This window comes from Capronia epimyces, assembly GCF_000585565.1.
Source record: "Capronia epimyces CBS 606.96 chromosome Unknown aczIQ-supercont1.6, whole genome shotgun sequence".
In the NCBI taxonomy this organism is placed as follows: domain Eukaryota; kingdom Fungi; phylum Ascomycota; class Eurotiomycetes; order Chaetothyriales; family Herpotrichiellaceae; genus Capronia; species Capronia epimyces.
The window spans coordinates 173,241-190,632 of record NW_006912909.1 but is presented as its reverse complement, the minus strand read 5'-3'; the positions used below and the strand labels follow the sequence as shown (position 1 = coordinate 190,632).

The 17,392-nt window shown below is 52.3% G+C and overlaps 8 protein-coding genes across 8 annotated transcripts; 3 read left to right on the top strand and 5 right to left on the bottom strand.

Annotated features, from left to right (window-relative positions):
- Positions 1-86: 86 nt before the first annotated feature.
- On the bottom strand, positions 87-1,157 carry A1O3_06944 (beta-keto reductase; the record flags this gene model as incomplete). Its single annotated transcript, XM_007737058.1, has 2 exons — positions 87-956; positions 1,017-1,157. The coding sequence occupies 2 exons, from the start codon at positions 1,155-1,157 to the stop codon at positions 87-89; spliced, it is 1,011 nt and encodes a 336-aa protein (XP_007735248.1).
- A 266-nt stretch (positions 1,158-1,423) lies between these two features.
- Positions 1,424-1,911, top strand: A1O3_06943 (uncharacterized protein; the record flags this gene model as incomplete). Its single annotated transcript, XM_007737057.1, has 2 exons — positions 1,424-1,495; positions 1,528-1,911. The coding sequence occupies 2 exons, from the start codon at positions 1,424-1,426 to the stop codon at positions 1,909-1,911; spliced, it is 456 nt and encodes a 151-aa protein (XP_007735247.1).
- Positions 1,912-1,944: 33 nt separating this feature from the next.
- On the bottom strand, positions 1,945-3,198 carry A1O3_06942 (galactose-1-phosphate uridylyltransferase; the record flags this gene model as incomplete). Its single annotated transcript, XM_007737056.1, has 2 exons — positions 1,945-3,049; positions 3,098-3,198. 2 exons carry the CDS (start codon positions 3,196-3,198, stop codon positions 1,945-1,947), a joined length of 1,206 nt encoding a protein of 401 aa, XP_007735246.1.
- A 612-nt stretch (positions 3,199-3,810) lies between these two features.
- Positions 3,811-4,933, top strand: A1O3_06941 (uncharacterized protein; the record flags this gene model as incomplete). The annotated part of the gene is made up of 3 exons (XM_007737055.1): positions 3,811-3,852; positions 3,900-4,746; positions 4,806-4,933. 3 exons carry the CDS (start codon positions 3,811-3,813, stop codon positions 4,931-4,933), a joined length of 1,017 nt encoding a protein of 338 aa, XP_007735245.1.
- Positions 4,934-7,085: 2,152 nt separating this feature from the next.
- A1O3_06940 (uncharacterized protein) lies at positions 7,086-8,012 on the bottom strand (the record flags this gene model as incomplete). The annotated part of the gene is made up of 1 exon (XM_007737054.1): positions 7,086-8,012. One exon carries the CDS (start codon positions 8,010-8,012, stop codon positions 7,086-7,088), a length of 927 nt encoding a protein of 308 aa, XP_007735244.1.
- Positions 8,013-9,995: 1,983 nt separating this feature from the next.
- On the bottom strand, positions 9,996-11,219 carry A1O3_06939 (uncharacterized protein; the record flags this gene model as incomplete). Its single annotated transcript, XM_007737053.1, has 1 exon — positions 9,996-11,219. The coding sequence occupies one exon, from the start codon at positions 11,217-11,219 to the stop codon at positions 9,996-9,998; it is 1,224 nt and encodes a 407-aa protein (XP_007735243.1).
- A 585-nt stretch (positions 11,220-11,804) lies between these two features.
- On the top strand, positions 11,805-13,226 carry A1O3_06938 (uncharacterized protein; the record flags this gene model as incomplete). The annotated part of the gene is made up of 1 exon (XM_007737052.1): positions 11,805-13,226. The coding sequence occupies one exon, from the start codon at positions 11,805-11,807 to the stop codon at positions 13,224-13,226; it is 1,422 nt and encodes a 473-aa protein (XP_007735242.1).
- Positions 13,227-13,841: 615 nt separating this feature from the next.
- On the bottom strand, positions 13,842-17,181 carry A1O3_06937 (lon protease like, mitochondrial; the record flags this gene model as incomplete). The annotated part of the gene is made up of 2 exons (XM_007737051.1): positions 13,842-14,003; positions 14,062-17,181. The coding sequence occupies 2 exons, from the start codon at positions 17,179-17,181 to the stop codon at positions 13,842-13,844; spliced, it is 3,282 nt and encodes a 1,093-aa protein (XP_007735241.1).
- Between the last annotated feature and the right edge of the window lie 211 nt (positions 17,182-17,392).

Here is a 17,392-nt window from a genome sequence, read left to right as displayed (position 1 = left end):
TCTTCTCGCCCAGTCGATCCCTAAGCATACACGGAGCCAAGGTGGCTAATGGGTGGTAGTATTACAGAACAGGCATCCACTGCAGGTCATGTGTTCTTCTTTCCCTTCTGTGCGTCTCGCTCAGCCTTCTTGATGGCCCTCTTCCTGATATCCACGTGCATCCTTTTGTTGATGCCCAACAAAATACTGCTCATGGGGCCCAGCACTCCAGTTATGAGGGCCGCAACAAGCGCATGGCTCCAGTAAGGACTCCCACTGTACGGATAACCAAAGCTTCCTCCTCTTCGCCCAATCTTCGCCAGTACGGAGCTGACAAAGGTTCTTTCGGACGGGACTAGCCAGTTTGTTCGGCGAATCTTGGACATTGCCGAGGTCACAAGGTATGAGTGGACGAAATAGACCTCGACTCCCGCTGGGGAGAGCTCTGACGCCAGGGCGTTTGACCACTGCTGCAAAAAGGCTTTCGAGCCAGAATAGGTTGCCAACAGTGGAGTGGGTGCGAGTCCGCCAAATGAACCCATTGTCAGAATAAGTCCTCTCTTCTGTGGCAGCATGCTTGGTAGAACAGTCTGTGTAGCGCGGAGCGTTCCCAGACAATTTATGTTGATTATATTCGAAACCTCAGCTAGAGGAGTCTCGATAAAAGGCACAGGTATGCTGTGACTTTGGCCCACGTTGTTGATCAGGATGGCAATCTGTTTCCCCTGCACAAGAGCAGCCAGAGCAGTGTAGTCGACGTCGAGGTTTTGAGAAAAATCCATTGCCAGTGTTTCCACCGAGATGTTTGGAGATGAGGTCTTTATTTGGGAGGACAAAGAGGCCAGCTTGGAGGCAGTTCGAGAGACGAGTATCAGATTGAAGCCCTTCTTCGCGAGTTGGAGGGCATATTCCTTTCCCAGACCGTCCGACGCACCGGTCACCACTGCCCACGAGCCTTTAGGACCGTACTTCGACAGCTATGAGAAGACAGAAGATTAGTGGATTTCTCAGTGAGGAGACAACGGGTCACAGCATACAGAATGTCCTGGCAAAACGAATGTGCTGAGTAGCACTCTCAACGTCGCGAAGACAACCGAGCCCACCGTTAGTGCACCGACGCCTATCAGGAATGCAGAGGCTGCACTCTGCTGACCAAGAGGTCCGAGGTCGACTGCCATAATCGCGGATTACGCGGTCACCGGGTGCAAAGCTCTTTCAATTGTGTCGTAGATGGCTGAGCAAGGAAATTGAGGAGCTGGCCAGAGGATCACCATTATTGTGACAGGGGTCCTGAGGGTCCATACTAGGTAGGCTTAGGGGCTCCAAGGCTCCGAAGGCCCGCTTTGTTCTTCACCCTTCGTAAACCAAAGGCTCATGAATATTTAATAGTCGCGTCCGCCTGAAGCTTCAAGTCACCTCAGAATCCTAGGTTTTCGGCCCTCAGATGGCTTCTGTGCTTCCACCGTCAGAGGGGTACCTGCCCCTATTCATTCTTTTCGTGAGTTCCCTAATTACGGTGTCCAAGATCACAACTTCTAACGGAGTCAGGTTGGCGTCACGGCCATTGGGAATGCCATTCAATGCTACACCACTCTTTCGTATACGCAGCGCCTCTATCCTGGTCAAGCCTCGACGGCCCCAGGCAAACCCTCGAATGTGCAATCCTCCCTGGCTACTCCTCTTTCATCCAGAACATTTGGGACGTGGACCCTGGCAGTTGGGATCGTAAGAGTCTTCGCGGCATACCACATAAACGAGGCGTCCTGGTACCAGATGCAGATGTTGACCAATGTGGTGGGCCTCGTTCACTTCGGTCTGGAGGCATTTGTATATAAGACGAGTCCACCATCTGGTCCTTGGCTGGCTCCTGTGAGCGTAGCTTCGATAGGGACACTGTGGAGTATCGCACAATACGGCTACTATGTCAAGTAGGCCCCGCGAGGTCGCATGGGTTCTGTTGGTTCTTCAGGGTACAGCTTTTTCCGACGCAGGGGGAGCATGAACAACCGCTCCTGCCTGGATCCTTTTCCTGTATAGCTCTCCGCCACAATTCTGTAACTTGAGCGTGGCCTGTTCGGGTGTGATATCTCTCTGAGGCTCTGCCATCATTTCATACCCAACCAAAAATTTTCTGACGGTGGCGCTTCTCAAAAGTGGAGGATAAAAATGGAGGTGAAGACTCGAACATTCGATTTCCTCGTCGCTACCCGCGAGCGGCGCCTGATGGATGCCCATGCTGTACGGGAAGCTGGTCTCAAATAGGTTGTCGTATCGACGTGTGACTTCAGCAATTGCCTCTGCCAGATGTCTTTGTTCTGTCTCAGTCAGATCAATTAAAGAGCGAATGTGTTTAACCGGGAGGATCATAGTCTCGAATGGCCAGGTCGCCCACCATGGACAGATGACTAGGAAGGTCTCGTTCTGGAAGACGACTCTCTCATTCTTTTCCCGTTCTAGGCGAGCATAATCGACAAGCATGTGTCCACCCCCTTGCTCGCGATGATACTTCCTCAGCTGTTCAAGTTCAAGGGCGGGTTCTTCTGGCAATGAAGTGGTGGTCCAGATTTGTCCATGAGGATGGGGATTCGAGCAACCCATAGCCGCACCTTTGTTTTCAAAGATTTGCATCCATCTATACTGTTCTTTCGGTGTGCCAACCTCGGTGTGCGGGTTACTCGGAGGGAGGTGAGTAGGCCTAGCCAGTGCCGCTAGGGGTGATTCCGGCGAGATATGTGCTGTGTAGATGTCCGTCCAGGTCCTCACAATGGCAAGGATTTCTGCAGGAGACATATCGGCCAGGGTGATGTTGTGGGCAGCGCTGAAGGTCAAGACATAGCACTTCCCCTGGACTGGTTCGGCTTTCAAGAAACGCCCCGGCAGGCTCCCTGGCGGATCGGGCGAGGTATACTCTTCTTGTGACTCTTTAACTGCACTGAAGTCGTTCACGAAAACGAATGTGTCCTTGTAATTGGGGTTGGTGTCCCCAGAAGCTCTTTTATTTCCCGGACACAGATAACAACTCGGGTCATAGACAGGGAGTTCGATGAGGCCGGGGCTCTCCTGCTGTCCTCTAGACACTGGGTCAGGAATGGTTCGGGGAGAAGCGCAGGTCTCTTACTGCCATGGTCTCTTCGTTCGATGCGGAGAGACAAGAATCCAGCTTCCGCGAAGGGGGTTGAATCTACGGTGGGAAATGTCGTCAAGGATCTTGTCCGGCATTGTGGGAGAGCTGTAAGGGCTCAAGGTGAGGCGGAAGTTCGATTGGAATGCGACGGGTCTGCACACTCGATTGCGATGTTACAGTGCCTTTATACCTACTAAATATACCTGGGAGCCGTTGCGAATGGCGGGAAACAAGCGGATGTTGAGTGGAGAAAGGCGGATCTGCCGTTCGAATGCTACGTAGGAGTAAGAGAAACCTAGACTGCTCTTCTGATTCAACATGGAAGCATCTGAGTAAGAGGCGACCTCCTAGCGACGGTGGTCAAAGCTGATGGACTTGTGTTGAGGGAGAGGACATGGTCTGTAAAGTAGACCGACACCACCGAGGGTCGAGCGATTAATCATTGACGTCAACCGGGTTGGTACAGTTTGCGCTATCGACAGTGGTGGCACACCCTCCGTTCATCGGCGTCGTGTGCACCCTTCGTTTGTTCGTCTCATCCATGATCCGGGCCCTGGATCATGCCAGACTCGCTCGCGGCGCAGCTTTCATTTCAACAGCCTTCGAGCACGCTGCTTCTGATGCAACCCCCCTGGGCCAGGTTCTGAGGACTGGTTTTCGCTGATCCGACCCAATTCCGATGGGCGCAGTTGCCCTTGTTCATCAACATGTCTCCAGACGCATTGTGTCTATATAGCCTGCCGAACGAGGTATTATCCTCCTCCTGAAATGCGGCGTGGTGATACTAACTGGGTAGATTTTGGTCTCTATCCTTTCCGGCTTCGAAACCCAGACTCTCCTTCCCTTGGCGGTGGTGTCGCGCCGCTTCCATTCGATCATCCTCCGCATCATACACTTCCGTCTTCTCCTTGCAGTGGTGTCAGACTACAAAGTCTTTCTCGAAGCATACCACCCCAGTACGAGACACAGTGACCCATCTCTGTTCTGCTCGTATCTTGGGACGGATGGACTCAGTGCTAAGCACGAGGGCGAGGGGAGCCTATACGAAGATTGCGCCAGCGAAAAAGGGCGGTTTGCCAAATTAGGGGCGCTATATAGTCGATTCAGCCCCGATAGACTGGGCATGCAAGGCTTAGGAGGCTCACTTCTTGGCTGGCGAGTGGCTACCGGAGCTCCTGACCAAGCGACACCTAATCCCACCCAGCCGAGCTACGCTGAAGGCGATGATGGAAGCATGAAGGTTCTGCACAACTTGAACCTTGACGCTGATGAGTTGTTCGTCCAGTTCTGCGCATATGCAACTCTTATCAAAGTCGGTGAACGCCGAGCAAGTTTCTTCAGCGAACCAAAACTTGTCCAGTCGGGGCAGGGGGTTATGAGGGTGTGGAAGCAATGGCTTCAAGATCGCGCCTGTGCGCTGTGGGAACAAGAGCAAGGCCAAGATCAAACACCTGAGGTCAGGTTGGATCGGCCCTCAACGACGAGCTGTCCTTCCATTGGTTCAGACAAAAACATACTCTGGACAGATTACAGGAAGAATGTTGGGCTGCGGGTAGCAGTACGCGACCGAGAGGGACTATGTTATGGGAAAGCCGCTTTCGAGCTCGATGATGTGCCCATGAGTTTTTCGCTGGAAATCCAAGGTACCATAATCGCGCATCGACAAGAGGGCCGATAGAATGGAAGTGCTGACATTTCGCAGAGCTTGTCGTGCGGACGACACATCTCATGCTTGTGGTAGAGACAGCAACGAAAGATACGCGCAAACGATCAGGTAAAGCTCTTGTTTTCGGCAGATTTGCCAGCGTCTCCTCGTCGCCGGAGATATGAGGGTGGCATCTGGCGTTATGCACGGCACTATGATTGTAGTGGCATATGTGGCATATATGACCGATGCGGGAGACTAGAGTTCCACGCTGACTCTGGGACAGGACTCTCTTACATTATTTCCTGGGTGTTACGTTCATCAGAGTAGGAGGGTTTAGAAATTCGCAGCGCGCATGTTCGGTAGAAATGTGATCATGATAGTACCGGTCTGGCCTGTTGGCAGTCCAGCAATGATATTTGGTGTCTTTTCCATCCTATATGTTACTTAGTATCACGAACTCGGGGCTGAAAGGCACTACCACTGCCGTATTTCGGTTAGCACCATTCACTTCTACACAACACGCCAGGCTATCTCTTAACGCCCCGTATAAAGGATTGTTTTGTGTAAGGTATGTATGGGCTATCACTACTTGGGTGAAACGGCTGCCGAGAACAGCGGTCATGGGCGAAGTTTGGAGCTGACCCAAGTTCATCCGCAGCCATAGAATTAATTACACGGCGGTGATTTTACTGTGCTCCTACTGTGAGCCTCGTCCAGAATGGTTTGGGCAGCCAAGTCAGATGGTCAGATTGTAGCGCCTTTTGTTAGGTACCGATGTAAGTTAATTACATAGTATATTTGGTATAAATCTACAGAGAGAGTAAGGTATAGTACTCCATAATTACTCCGCTCTCCGCTCTCAGTGTTCTGTATCCTCTATCATGTATGCTGTATCCGTACATACCTAGGTATTTACGGAATGCGCGGAATGGAGTACGGAGTACGGAATACTGATCTATCGAGAACGGAATTTAGATGCCCAAACGGCCAATCTCATATTGCTGGAAGAAAGTGTGCCTACGCCATACGGCCCAACCTACAGTAGCAGTACGGAGTCCCTGCGTACCCTGACATTAATTACTCCGTACTTAGGTACCTGGTATGTACAGTATCTGTCGACCCAGCCTGGCTAAGGCCTCTCCGGACATGGTGTGACTGTGATGGACTTCCTGCGAGTAGGAGTGTCGGGCTCTGGAGCCACTTATCCCTTAGGCTCGACCCAGCCTTGCGCCTGGGGGATGCTAAGGAGAGCTAGTGTTCAACTATTATAGAAGTGCGTATGTATGTGATTTCTAGGCAGAGAGAAGGTAGAAGGCAGAGGGTAGAAGGCAGAGGGTAGAGGGAGAAGGTAGAAGGTAGAAGGTAGAGCGCAGACGGCAGAGCGCAGAAGGTATTAGAGCGCACCAAGTACGGAGTAGAGGGAGAAGATCCTATACAACTCTGAAGAGTCTCGCGTTGCTCAGATCGTCTATGGAGCTCCAGGCTCTTCCTTCTGCCATATAATAATAAGGCCAGTCTGTCTATCTCACTTTCATTATTGTGTCCATGTTTCTTTGGCCCACGCCAGCTGCTTCGAATAGTGTAAACCCAACGTACTTGCGGTAGTCCGGCAGTGCGGCAGTCAGGAATTGTCGTAGAATAATTAGTATCTGGCATCTCCATGCTCTAGGCAAGGCATGTCGAGCTCAGTCCTGATGCTTCAACCTCCGGCTCCAGCTCCATATCCTTGATTTCTTTCTTCCCTCACACCGCAGACAACAGCTATATCGCTCGCGGTCTCCTTGCTGCGACTCCATAGTTATCAACAACGGCAGTGCTCACTCGGAACCACAGTACCCGCATGAAAGAGAACCAATATCCTGGATGAATGGACGTTTGTAAGTCTTGAATTGCTATAAGTGCCTGGAGATTTGTTCATCCCAGTGCGAGCTCATGAGTCGGGACATCTGTTTATCCGCCTCCATGGACCCTCAGCTCCTTGCATTTCGCTGATATCCTTACAACCGTCATGGGAATGTGTCAGTCTTGGTGGTATTGTCCGCTCTTCCGTTGAATCCTCACAACCGTCATGGGAATGTGTCAGTCTTGGTAGTGTTGTCCGCTCTTCTGTTGGCGAACAAGGGTTGATGCAACGAGAGGCCGATGAAAAGTGTGCCAGAAAAGACCAGCTGAATCTGTCAAGCAGCTGGCATCACTGCATCACCAACCCGCCCCCAACACACAGTAGTAGGAGTCACTAGTGGACGATCCTCCGATATGACCATCTCATTGTGGCATTTATCCAGCTGGTCTTGTTGACCGACTTCAGTCTGTTCCCAACAATCAATTTCCATCTTATCCACTTGTGCTGTCTGTATTCTTGTCGTTGATTTCCTGTTGCTCTGCATGCAACTCACTCGGGCTAGGACTGGGAGCCCTCACACTTCTCGGAGCATCGTAGATCGACCCACAATAATGCGACCGCAAGGCCTCCTCGCACGCCAGCTCTTGGTCGTATCGAGGCATGACATTGCGCATGGCATCTAGCCAGTCCCCCATCGTTTTGGGTGTTAGATGGCACATCTGAGTATACTCCCAGTACTCGGGATACCAGCCAGAGGATTCCCATCCTATCAAGGCACATACTCTCCCCGCGTCGTCAATGAGAATGTTCTTGGGACAAAAATTGGCGTGGGTAAACTTGAGCTGATATTCCTTCTTCGGGTCATGCACAAGTTGGATTTCCTTCTCGGAGAAGTCATGAGGCGGATGCCCTCTCCTGACAAAATCATGAAATGCCTTGATCGAGAAGAACGGGCCTACCCTGCCTGACCCGAATCGGTAGTCCAACGCAGCCCCCAGCGTGACATCACCAACAACACAAAGCTTGGGTGGTTGCATTTTCCTCAGTTGCTCCACAAACCGACTGAGGTCTGCCACGACCTTGTTCTTCTGATGCGCAGGCATGCCGGGCCAGACATCCTGCAGCGGTTTTCCTGTGCATCCTTCGTATTCGACCAATTTGCCCTCGGGTCTATTATAGACCGCCAAAACTTTGTACGTAGGCACCGAAGTATGGCGGTCGATCAGCCTCAAGGCTTGGTACTCGGTGTTGGCACAGTGCGTCTTGAGGAGTTTGGTACTGCTCAGACGCAGGACCGCTTCACCAGTGTTGGGGTCGGTCTCTTTCTTGCCAAAGTGCATGCGCCATCGGAGACCGAGAGGGAGGGGATCGTATTCGTCCTCGGGCTCTTTGTCGTCGCCGCCGAAACATAATGGCATGACTGCTGGACAGGTTCGGGCCCGACACAGGGCAGTCAACAACCAAAAAAGACGCCGGAGAAGGCGATGGCTGTTGCATCGAAGTCTCCGAGTGGAGATTACGCGGTTAGCCGGCACTTGACCATGGCAGAATCCCGCTGGATGTGGTGGGAGATCCTGATTCTGATCGTGATCCCTATGGCCGCGACGATTTGGACCTTTGACGAGGATCGGGAGAAAGGCAGGGAAAGGCGGTATGAGAGCGAGAGAGCGCTGAGATCGAGCTGTGATTCATGTCGGTGCAGTCTGCATCTGGAAGAAACAACTGAGGTGAGGTACCGCGGGGTGTATAGTGGGAGGAGGATGAGGACGAGGACGGAGGGGAGAGCAGGGAGGTCGTTGGAAGGGACAGTCGCTGGCACGTTAGCTTGGAGGATGATGATCAGCTAGCCAAGTGCTAGTCCTCCGTACATAAATTAGTTGGCGACTTAGTCCGCGACTTAGTTATTCCTTGGGTTAGAACAATATGAGGATTTCTTAGTCTTGGTCTGGGGGACGAAGAGATGTCGGAGTGAGTGGGATGGATGGATCCTGCGGCTGCCTCTAGGTACCTTAGGCCCAAGCCCACCATCCCACTGCTTCTACAGAGTATCCGTCCTCCGTATGTATCCAATGTTGGCGGAGAAGATCAATGTCCTCACTCCTGGCGCGGATGCTGATACTTCCTGCGCATTATGACTGACTGCTAATTACCATCTTCCTAGACACTTTGTGCAGCGAAGATGGCCGCCTTTGCTTCACGCCGAATCTCCCCGCCGCCGGTCCTCGGGCCTCGTCCAGCTTCATGCCCGCCAAGTTGTACGACAGAGGATCCCTACTCCGTACAGAGATCACCTACGGAGTACGGAGTACTTAGTACCGTACACATGCCACCGTCCTACTAGGCGACTGGCTTGCATTTGCCGCGGCCTGTTTTCCCACACTTCATCCGGGATTGGTATGTGGTGGATGATTCTGCTCATCAGAAATATAGCACTGAACTATACCCACAAAGCATATCTACAACATTCGTACTACTGGCCATCCTGCGTATGATGGATACATGAGCTGTCTCTCGGAGAAAGGGTTGTTGGTCGACGGTTTCGAGGCTGGACGCCGACCACCTTGATTGCGATAGTCACTGCTCTTACAGGTCCTTTGGCCGTTAATTGCAAAGCACCAATGCGTGACGGCTATATCGTCGTTGCTTAGTTTGACACATTGACAGATGGAAAAGAAGGTTGGAACATTGATCTGGAGTATACCCTGCGGTCAGAGTTTATCAAGCCCTAAAAGGACATGGTGGTGAACAAGTTCAGATGACCGACAGCGTCATCACCAGTTTATAACTCACTTTGGTAGCCTCAGCCATCCACAAGGGACCCAGAGTCAAAAAGAGAGGTCATCCATTCCTCACTTCTAAGGATGTGGGCAGGGCAGCCTCAGGTAGAAGAAGCCATCCACATGCGAGTTGAGCTGCTTCGTCATCATTGCCAGTTATTATGGCTGAAGTCTCTTGGATAATATCCAAACACTGCTGGTGGTAGGAGAGAATAGATCTTGGTCCTGCTATTGTTATTCAAGGTTCACCAACACCGAGACTCTGGATAGGCGACCAGAGTGACCCCAACCAGCCCCAACAAGCGGCGCCGTTTCACACCCTTGAATAGTCAGTCAGACGTCGTGCTTGTTGGTTCATAACGTACTCTGTGTATATGATGGACTCAGTAATGCTGGTACTAAGTCTGGCGGCTGCGGAAGGAGGGTGCAGCCTCATCAACAGTGGGTAAGGGTTACAACTGGGTTCTCACCGAACCAATCGTCGAGCGCAAGGCTGGTGTCACCCTGCAAAGGAAGGAGTGACGTGGTTGTAACACCTCTTCTTTATCGGCCCTTGGTAGAGGGCTCAATGCCCATCTCGGAAGATAGATCTTGCCAGGACATCTAAGCCAGGCAGACCATGGCTCACTGTTTGATGTAATGATGTTCACCCCTTCCCAAGACTTGGATCTCGTCCCCAACCCGGATCTGGAACGTATTGGATTCCGCCGGTACCAACTGCAACCCCAAACAAGCGTTGAGAGGGTCGCCGTCGTCGATACATCGGAATGACTTTAGCGTCTTGTCTGGCTCGACTGCATGGCGTTGCGCCGTGTCGGGATCGACATTGGGTAATCTGCATCGGACAGTGTGACAGGCACAGAAGAAGACATGATCACCCATCTTGATCTTCTTCCAGTCATCCTCATCGTATGCGCTTGGGCCGGAGACCAAAATGTTGGCTCGGAATCTTCTCGCCGAAAAGTGTGGAATGTCTTTCTTGACTCTGCCAGCGAGGTCTCGGACCGAAGCAATGTTCAAGAGATGCACCGGATAGGCGTCAGCAAACCCTACCACCGACTGATAACCTAGCTCATCTTTCCTGGGAGCACATCTGTATACTTCTCTGTAGCTCTTGGGGTCGACCCTGAACAGTGTGAAGGGATTGGTTACGCCAAGGTAGGTGCGCAAGTCATCGGGAACATGGACCGAAAGATTGAGCCACGTGGGACTATCCCGCCATATGGTCACCTGCTCCACGGGATATTTGTGGTTCTCCGGAGGAACCAGCGGTACCATGAACGATTTCTCCGGAGACAGGAGTCCCAGCGAAATCAGCAGCTTGAAGAGTCCAGAAAATGGCCCCGACGGAACACGGGGATATCTCACAACCATAAATCCTCCGTCCAAAGGGGACGATCTGGCAGCAACTAGTTCAGGCAGCCAGATCTCTGGTCTTACGCGGGCGAGCTTCTCGAGGCCAGGCTGACGTTGGGTCCTAAAGGTCCATCTGGGTTGTTTCTCTGCCTCCGAGGCATCGAGCCGGGTTTGAGGTGTCACTAGTTCGGCGAATGCAAACTTTCTATCCCACACGAAGCCCGCGCCGTCGACATCGGCCACATCCAATTCCACAGGAGCACAGGACTTGATGGGATGTATGAGCAAAGCCTTGACTTTCCACCCAGATTGAGGTGGCGACCCGGGAGGCCGAGTGTATTTTTCGTCGTATTCGTCAGCCATGTTGGATGAGCCCTGGAGCGTCAACCGCCGGTAGCCCTTTGGCCCGTTACGCGTCCTCCACGCTTCTTGCGCACATATGATGGTGATTGCAAGGAGTATGGGAGGTACGAGAATGGCGAAGTGATCCATGGCCAATCGTGTTCTGTGTTTTGTGTGTTTGTGCGACACACTTCGGGCAACTGTGCAGCGACAATGTTGGAGGCGACCGTCAGCGTCAGCGTCAGCGCCAGACTCTGGCCGTCAATTGTAGTCAGAAGAGGATGAAGACGGGTTTGGTAGCACCAGCAACAAATGGGACATTGCTGCAGACATGCATCGTGGCGGGGAAAAGATGGCGAGCGACCTGGGTAGATGAGGTACCTTAGTGCTCCTCCCCTAAGTATTTGAAAGACGGTCATTTGAACACCCTCCACGTGTCCGAGACGCGCCCCAATTTCCACTACGCGTCATTCGAACCGACGCGACTTGCAACCTCACTTTTTGACTCTGCCTGTGTTCTCCTTTGGCTGCGGCGCAGAGGGCAACAGGAAAACTGGTGTGTTTGATGTGCCGGCTCCGTGTCGGACATGATGCTGCTTTCTTCCCGTCGCTTGTCTTTCATCGCCTTCCCTGACTGCTTGACATCGACCCCGCCGTGAGACGACTTCGCGATTCGAAGACTCTGCCCTGCCACGAGGTTCACGATGCCGAGGGGATTAGGGGCCCAGGATCAGCATGGAGGATCGGGGTGCAGACATAGACATCCACAATTTCTCGGCCTCGCCATCTCAGCACCGTCTGCCAACTGTCTCGGGCATCGAGGCCCTTCAGAACGCAGCGGCTGGGGCCAAAGGCATTCCCTCGGGCCTTCCTGCTTTAGACTCTCTTCTTCTACCAAACTATCTCTCCATTGCTACCCCAGGCATTCAGAGAGGGCATGTCACCGAGGTATTTGGACCTCCAGGAGTTGGAAAAACGACTTTCGCACTTCAATTGGCTGTTAACGCTCTCCGCTCTTCCAGCAGCGAGTCTCATGTCCTGTGGGTCAATACGGGATCGCCACTAATCGAGAAACGGATTCATGAGATATTGGAAGCACGACATTTGGGAGATGACTGTGATACATCCTCCTCGCCGCCCGCCCCTTTCGACGCAGAAACGCCCCTTGAGAAGTTCATGTATCTTGAATCCAACACATTACCTAGGCTGTTGGCATTGTTTCTGCATCCAACACGGACCTTTCCATCCCAGGAGACGTGCTTGATTGTCGTGGATGACTTGTCCAATTTGGTGCTTGGCTCCTTCTCGAGGAATCCGAAAAGCCTGAAACCTGGGCCCCCTGCTGCTCTCAGAGAGAAATTGGAGAAGAGGGCGGCTGGGCGACGCTTCCAGATCATTGAAAGTCTGGCTGCTGCGATGTCAAAAACAGCCGCTCTCAAGAAACTCGCCGTTGTGGTACTGACTAATGCAACGATGAGCTTGAAGATTGGGCAGAAAGCCACCCTGAAACCGGCATTATCGAGTCAAGCATGGGATACCGCCGTGCATACCCGGATCATACTGTACCGCGACTTCCCGGACGAGCAACAAGAGGCCGAGATGTCTGAAATTGACGCTACGGAGTTGCGCTACGCCGAGATCCAACGGCTGGCACGCAAGGACGTATACAGAACGCCAGTGCCTTTTGTCATCCTCACTCGCGGTCTCCAGCCTTTGACCCTAGACATGTCAAGCAGTGGGAATCAATTGGCAGATGAAACGAACGTGGCAGATGAAATAAACGATGCAGCTGGACTAATGACTGAAAATGATGTCCCTCTTCTTCCCTTTGAGTTGTCTAAGCAGTCCCAGTCCAAAAAGCGTAAGGCTATCGAGATTGCTGATAGCGAGGATGACGATGATGAGGACGACGAGCAGGACATCCGCTCAGATCTCGACGAAATGCAGCTTCCACGCATGCTTCGTCGAGGAGGAAGCGCTTCCAACAAGCCGGAGGAGATGATTCTGGACACACACGAGCTCGCCATTCTAAGAAGCTATAGGTACGCTAGCATCAGGGGTTCCGAGGATGCGCTCGGTATATCCTCCTCGTCGTCAGAGGGTGAGGACGAGACTGATTCTGAAATCAACGTTCATCACGGCGAGGCTGTGCGGTAGGAAGACAACAATCCTCTGAAGCTCCAAACCAACAGCAGGAAGTCACGAGGGGAAACGGCTAAATAGGATACCCATCATCTACATTATCGGACGACAGAGGAGTCAACGATATAATGAACCAGATTCAAGGGTTCACACGCCCCTTGCACAATCCATGAGAGTGCTCTGCCATGTATCTGGCCCGCGCACTTCCTTCTCGATCTAAATCTTTCTTTTATCTTACAGCCAAAGGCAGAGCGGAGAATGCAATATACCAACGTTCCGACCCCCACGGACGTCTATCGTCAACACCAGCCCATGAATTTTATCTGTCCAGATAGCAAATCCGTCGTATGGCCAGTCAAATGCCGCACTCCACAAATGCCATGGCGCATAAAATCCGTCCGCAAAGGATCCTCTCCGTGCCTTGTCGATGGACAATCCACAACAGATCCGGCTCGAGTACGCTGCACCGACCCCACAGGTCACAGCAAACCGAACAGACGTATTACACATGGTGCGAATCTATATCATCAAGCTGGCTGCTTGCGCAGACTCGCCAGACCGGATTCTCGTCTGAGGTATATCGGAAGTTTTTCAGATGTTGCTGGTTTGAAACTGCCGATACTGTTGTCTTCAATCATCGTCGTCGTGATCTTTTTCCTTATCCTCTTTTGACCTTTTCAGTGTGTCTTTCCACAAAGCATTGATCTCCTCCGTACGAGCGTCAGGAAAGACAATCTCGAAGACGTCGTCGTACCAGTCAACTGCATGGCCTTCAATGCCTTCTCTGATGTTCTGCAACGCTGGTCAGTTCTGTCTGGACGTTGAAATCGATCAAGGGATGGGAACTTACCTCAGGCAACTCGCACCAATCGCCCCAGTTATCCTTAGGGAAGAGAATCTTGGAGCAACCCGCTCTTCGAGCTGCAACTGTCTTCTCTCTCAAGCCACCGATTCTGAGAACCTTGCCCGTTACGGTTAATTCACCGGTCATAGCCAGTGCGGGATCAACCTGCTTGTCCATGGCCAAGCTTAGTAGGGATGTCGCCATTGTGATACCGGCTGATGGACCGTCCTTCTGAACAGCGCCCTCGGGACAGTGCAGGTGGATTTTCGCGTGGTCAAAAAACCGATTTTCAGGGAAACGGGTGGCCAAGACGTGTTTGGCGAACGAATACGCAATCGAAATCGACTCCTTCATTACGGCCTTCAAGTTGCCCGTCCGCTCTAGACTTGGTCTGCTGGAATGTGACAATGCTGACTCCAGAATGGATTCGACGTAAAGGGCTGCGCCTCCCATGCTAGTCCAAGCGAGCCCCATGGCAACGCCGGGCGGTGTGGTTTCGTAGAGACGATCAGAGGTGAAGACCGGAGGACCAACGTAATCTTTCAGGTTGTCTTTCGTGATCGCCACATGCACCGAATCTGGCAGTTGGAGTGCGACTCGCGGGTGTTCCGTCGTTTCCTTCTCAATGGACTCGGGAGTATCCTTGACGTCTGAATCAGATTTCTGGCTTTCTTCGAGCGCAGCCTTGCCTTCTTCCGTCAACGCCGCCGACTCCGGCAGAGCTTCCTCACCAAGATCCTGGATGATCTTCAAGGCTGACTTGCGGAAGACCTTTTCAATTTGCTTTTTGAGGTTTCGCACGCCCGATTCGCGACAATACTTATTGATGAGCTCCTCAATTGCGGATTCCTCCAAATTGACGTCGGCATCTTTCAGACCAGAAAGTTCCTTCGCCTGTGGTGCAAGGTAGCGCTCCGCGATGGCCTTCTTCTCGTCCGCGACGTAGCCACTGAGTTCAATCATCTCCATGCGATCGAGTAGAGGCCGGGGAATAGTATCGGTCATGTTTGCTGTGCAGACAAACAGAACCTTGGACAGATCAACAGGGACATCCATGTAGTGGTCCAGGAAGCTTGAGTTCTGCTCAGGGTCGAGCAGCTCGAGCAGCGCGGAAGCAGGGTCTCCCTGGTGGCCACGGCCGATTTTGTCCACCTCATCAATGAGGATGAGAGGATTCTCTGTTTGGCACTTCTTGAGGGCCTGGATAATCCTACCGGGAAGGGCACCAACATACGTCCGACGATGTCCTTTGATCTCGGCGACATCTGTCAAGCCTCCAACACTGAATCGGTAGTACTGTCTATTCAATGCGCGAGCAATTGATTTGCCGATTGAGGTCTTTCCGACACCGGGAGGACCAACAAAACACAAGATCTTGCCTTCGACAGTCCCACGGAGCTTGCCGACGGCGATGAACTCGAGGATCCGGTCCTTGACATCTTTCAGTCCATAGTGATCCTCATCCAGCACCGTCATGGCATTTTTGATGCCAAAGTTCTCGGCACTCCTTTGGCCCCAAGGGATCTGAGTGAGCCAGTCTAGATAATTCCTGGTCACGTTGAACTCGGACGCTGCAGGTTCGAGATGGGCCAGCTTGTTGAGCTCTTCTTCAAAAACCTTCTTGACAGCTTCAGGCATGGCCAGCTTTTCCGCCTTTTCTTTGAACTTCTCAACCAGTTTGTCTTTGCCATCAGACTCAATGCCCAGCTCTCGTCGAATGCCCTTCATTTGTTCCATAAGCCAGTACTCTCGTTGTCGCTTCTGAATCTTGCTTTCCACGTCCTTGGAGATCTTCGACTGAAGTTTAGCATTCATCAGTTCCTTCTTAAGAACAACCAATGCCTTGTGCAACCTCTCCTCAACATTCATGGTCTGGAGAACGTCTTGCAATTCATCGACCTCGCCAGCAGACACTGCGGCGGCAAAGTCCGCGAGCTTGGCCGGCTCTTCAATCACGTTGCCGGCGGACTGCGACACACTGAAATCTGAAATCTGATCTCGAAATAGCTGATTGAGACCCGCTACCTCTTTGAAGACATTGACAATCTCCGAGGTCAAGGCTCTGATCACATCGCTCTTTTTATCATAAGGAACTTCTGTCAGATTCTCCACATTCACCAGCGAGACGGGATACTTCCGGAGAAATGCTGTTGGCTCATACACACTCAACTGAGCGGGCTGGTCTTTGTTTGGTTCCTCGAAACTGGCGACGACGTCGCCCTTGTTCTCAGAGACACCCTCTGCCACGGGTTTGCCTTCATTTGCGGGCTGGATCTCGACCACAGATGGGCCTTTCTCAGCACTGGTTGAGGGAGGCATCAAAGCAGTCATTTTTATCCGACGATGGGGGTAGAGCACCGCAGTCAAGCTATGCTCGTCGCCATGAACCGGAAAAGCGCTTGTAATCTGAGCGAAAACACCCACGTCGTGAACATCATCCGCTTTTTCGATGATGTCCTTGTCTGCGGTTTCGTCCTTGAACAGGAATGCGCCAACATATGGTTGTCCTCTCTTCATCATTTCCGTGATCGCAGCCACCACATTTGGATCTCTGATTGTGATAGCCTTGTAAAAGCCAGGGAATAATGGACGTTTGGCAATGGGAATGGCCATGACTTGGGGATAGATTTCCGGAACGGTAGGTTTCGATATCTGCGTACTCTTCCGTCCACGCCTGGTACCATCGCCCCCACCAGAGCTCTGTCCAGGTGCTGATGATGAGGATTCTCCGCCATTACCTCCTGCTGCCGTAGGTTTTGCCTGGTTCACAGATTGGGGTATAGGTTGTGGTTCGGACGGGGATTTTTTGGATTCGACGCTGTCTTCGGGCTGGGGTGCTTCGTCAAGTTCGTTCGTTACCTTTTTGGCCTTTTCATCGACATCTTCGGATTGCGCGGGGGGGTCGTCCTCGGGTGGTTTGTCTTTCCGGCGGACTGGATGCGAAGAGAATTGACGGATTTGTAAGCCATGTCGAGCTACGATAACAGAGGCGGGTGTAGGTCGTCGAGCGGTCGCGGAGGAGGAGAAAGCGGTCCGTTGGATGAGCTGCCGCCTGCAGTCCCTACACAGGCTATGTTGACTGCTTCGGAGCGCAATCCTCCATGGTAGACTTTGACCGCGGAGCATGCTCTGGGAGAGATCGGGGTCCGGGGTGGCGGCGGCGTCAGGCGTTACAGCGACCTCTCAATCCGGCTTGCTTCAAAGGTTGAAGCGTAGACTCTCCACACGATAGGGAGACAGAGAAGGAAGCAAAGGTATTTGACGAGAGGAGGACTGGAAAGAGGCTCGCCGGCGGAAGAACAGGTTCCCGTGTTGCGTAGGCTGGACCGACAGCATG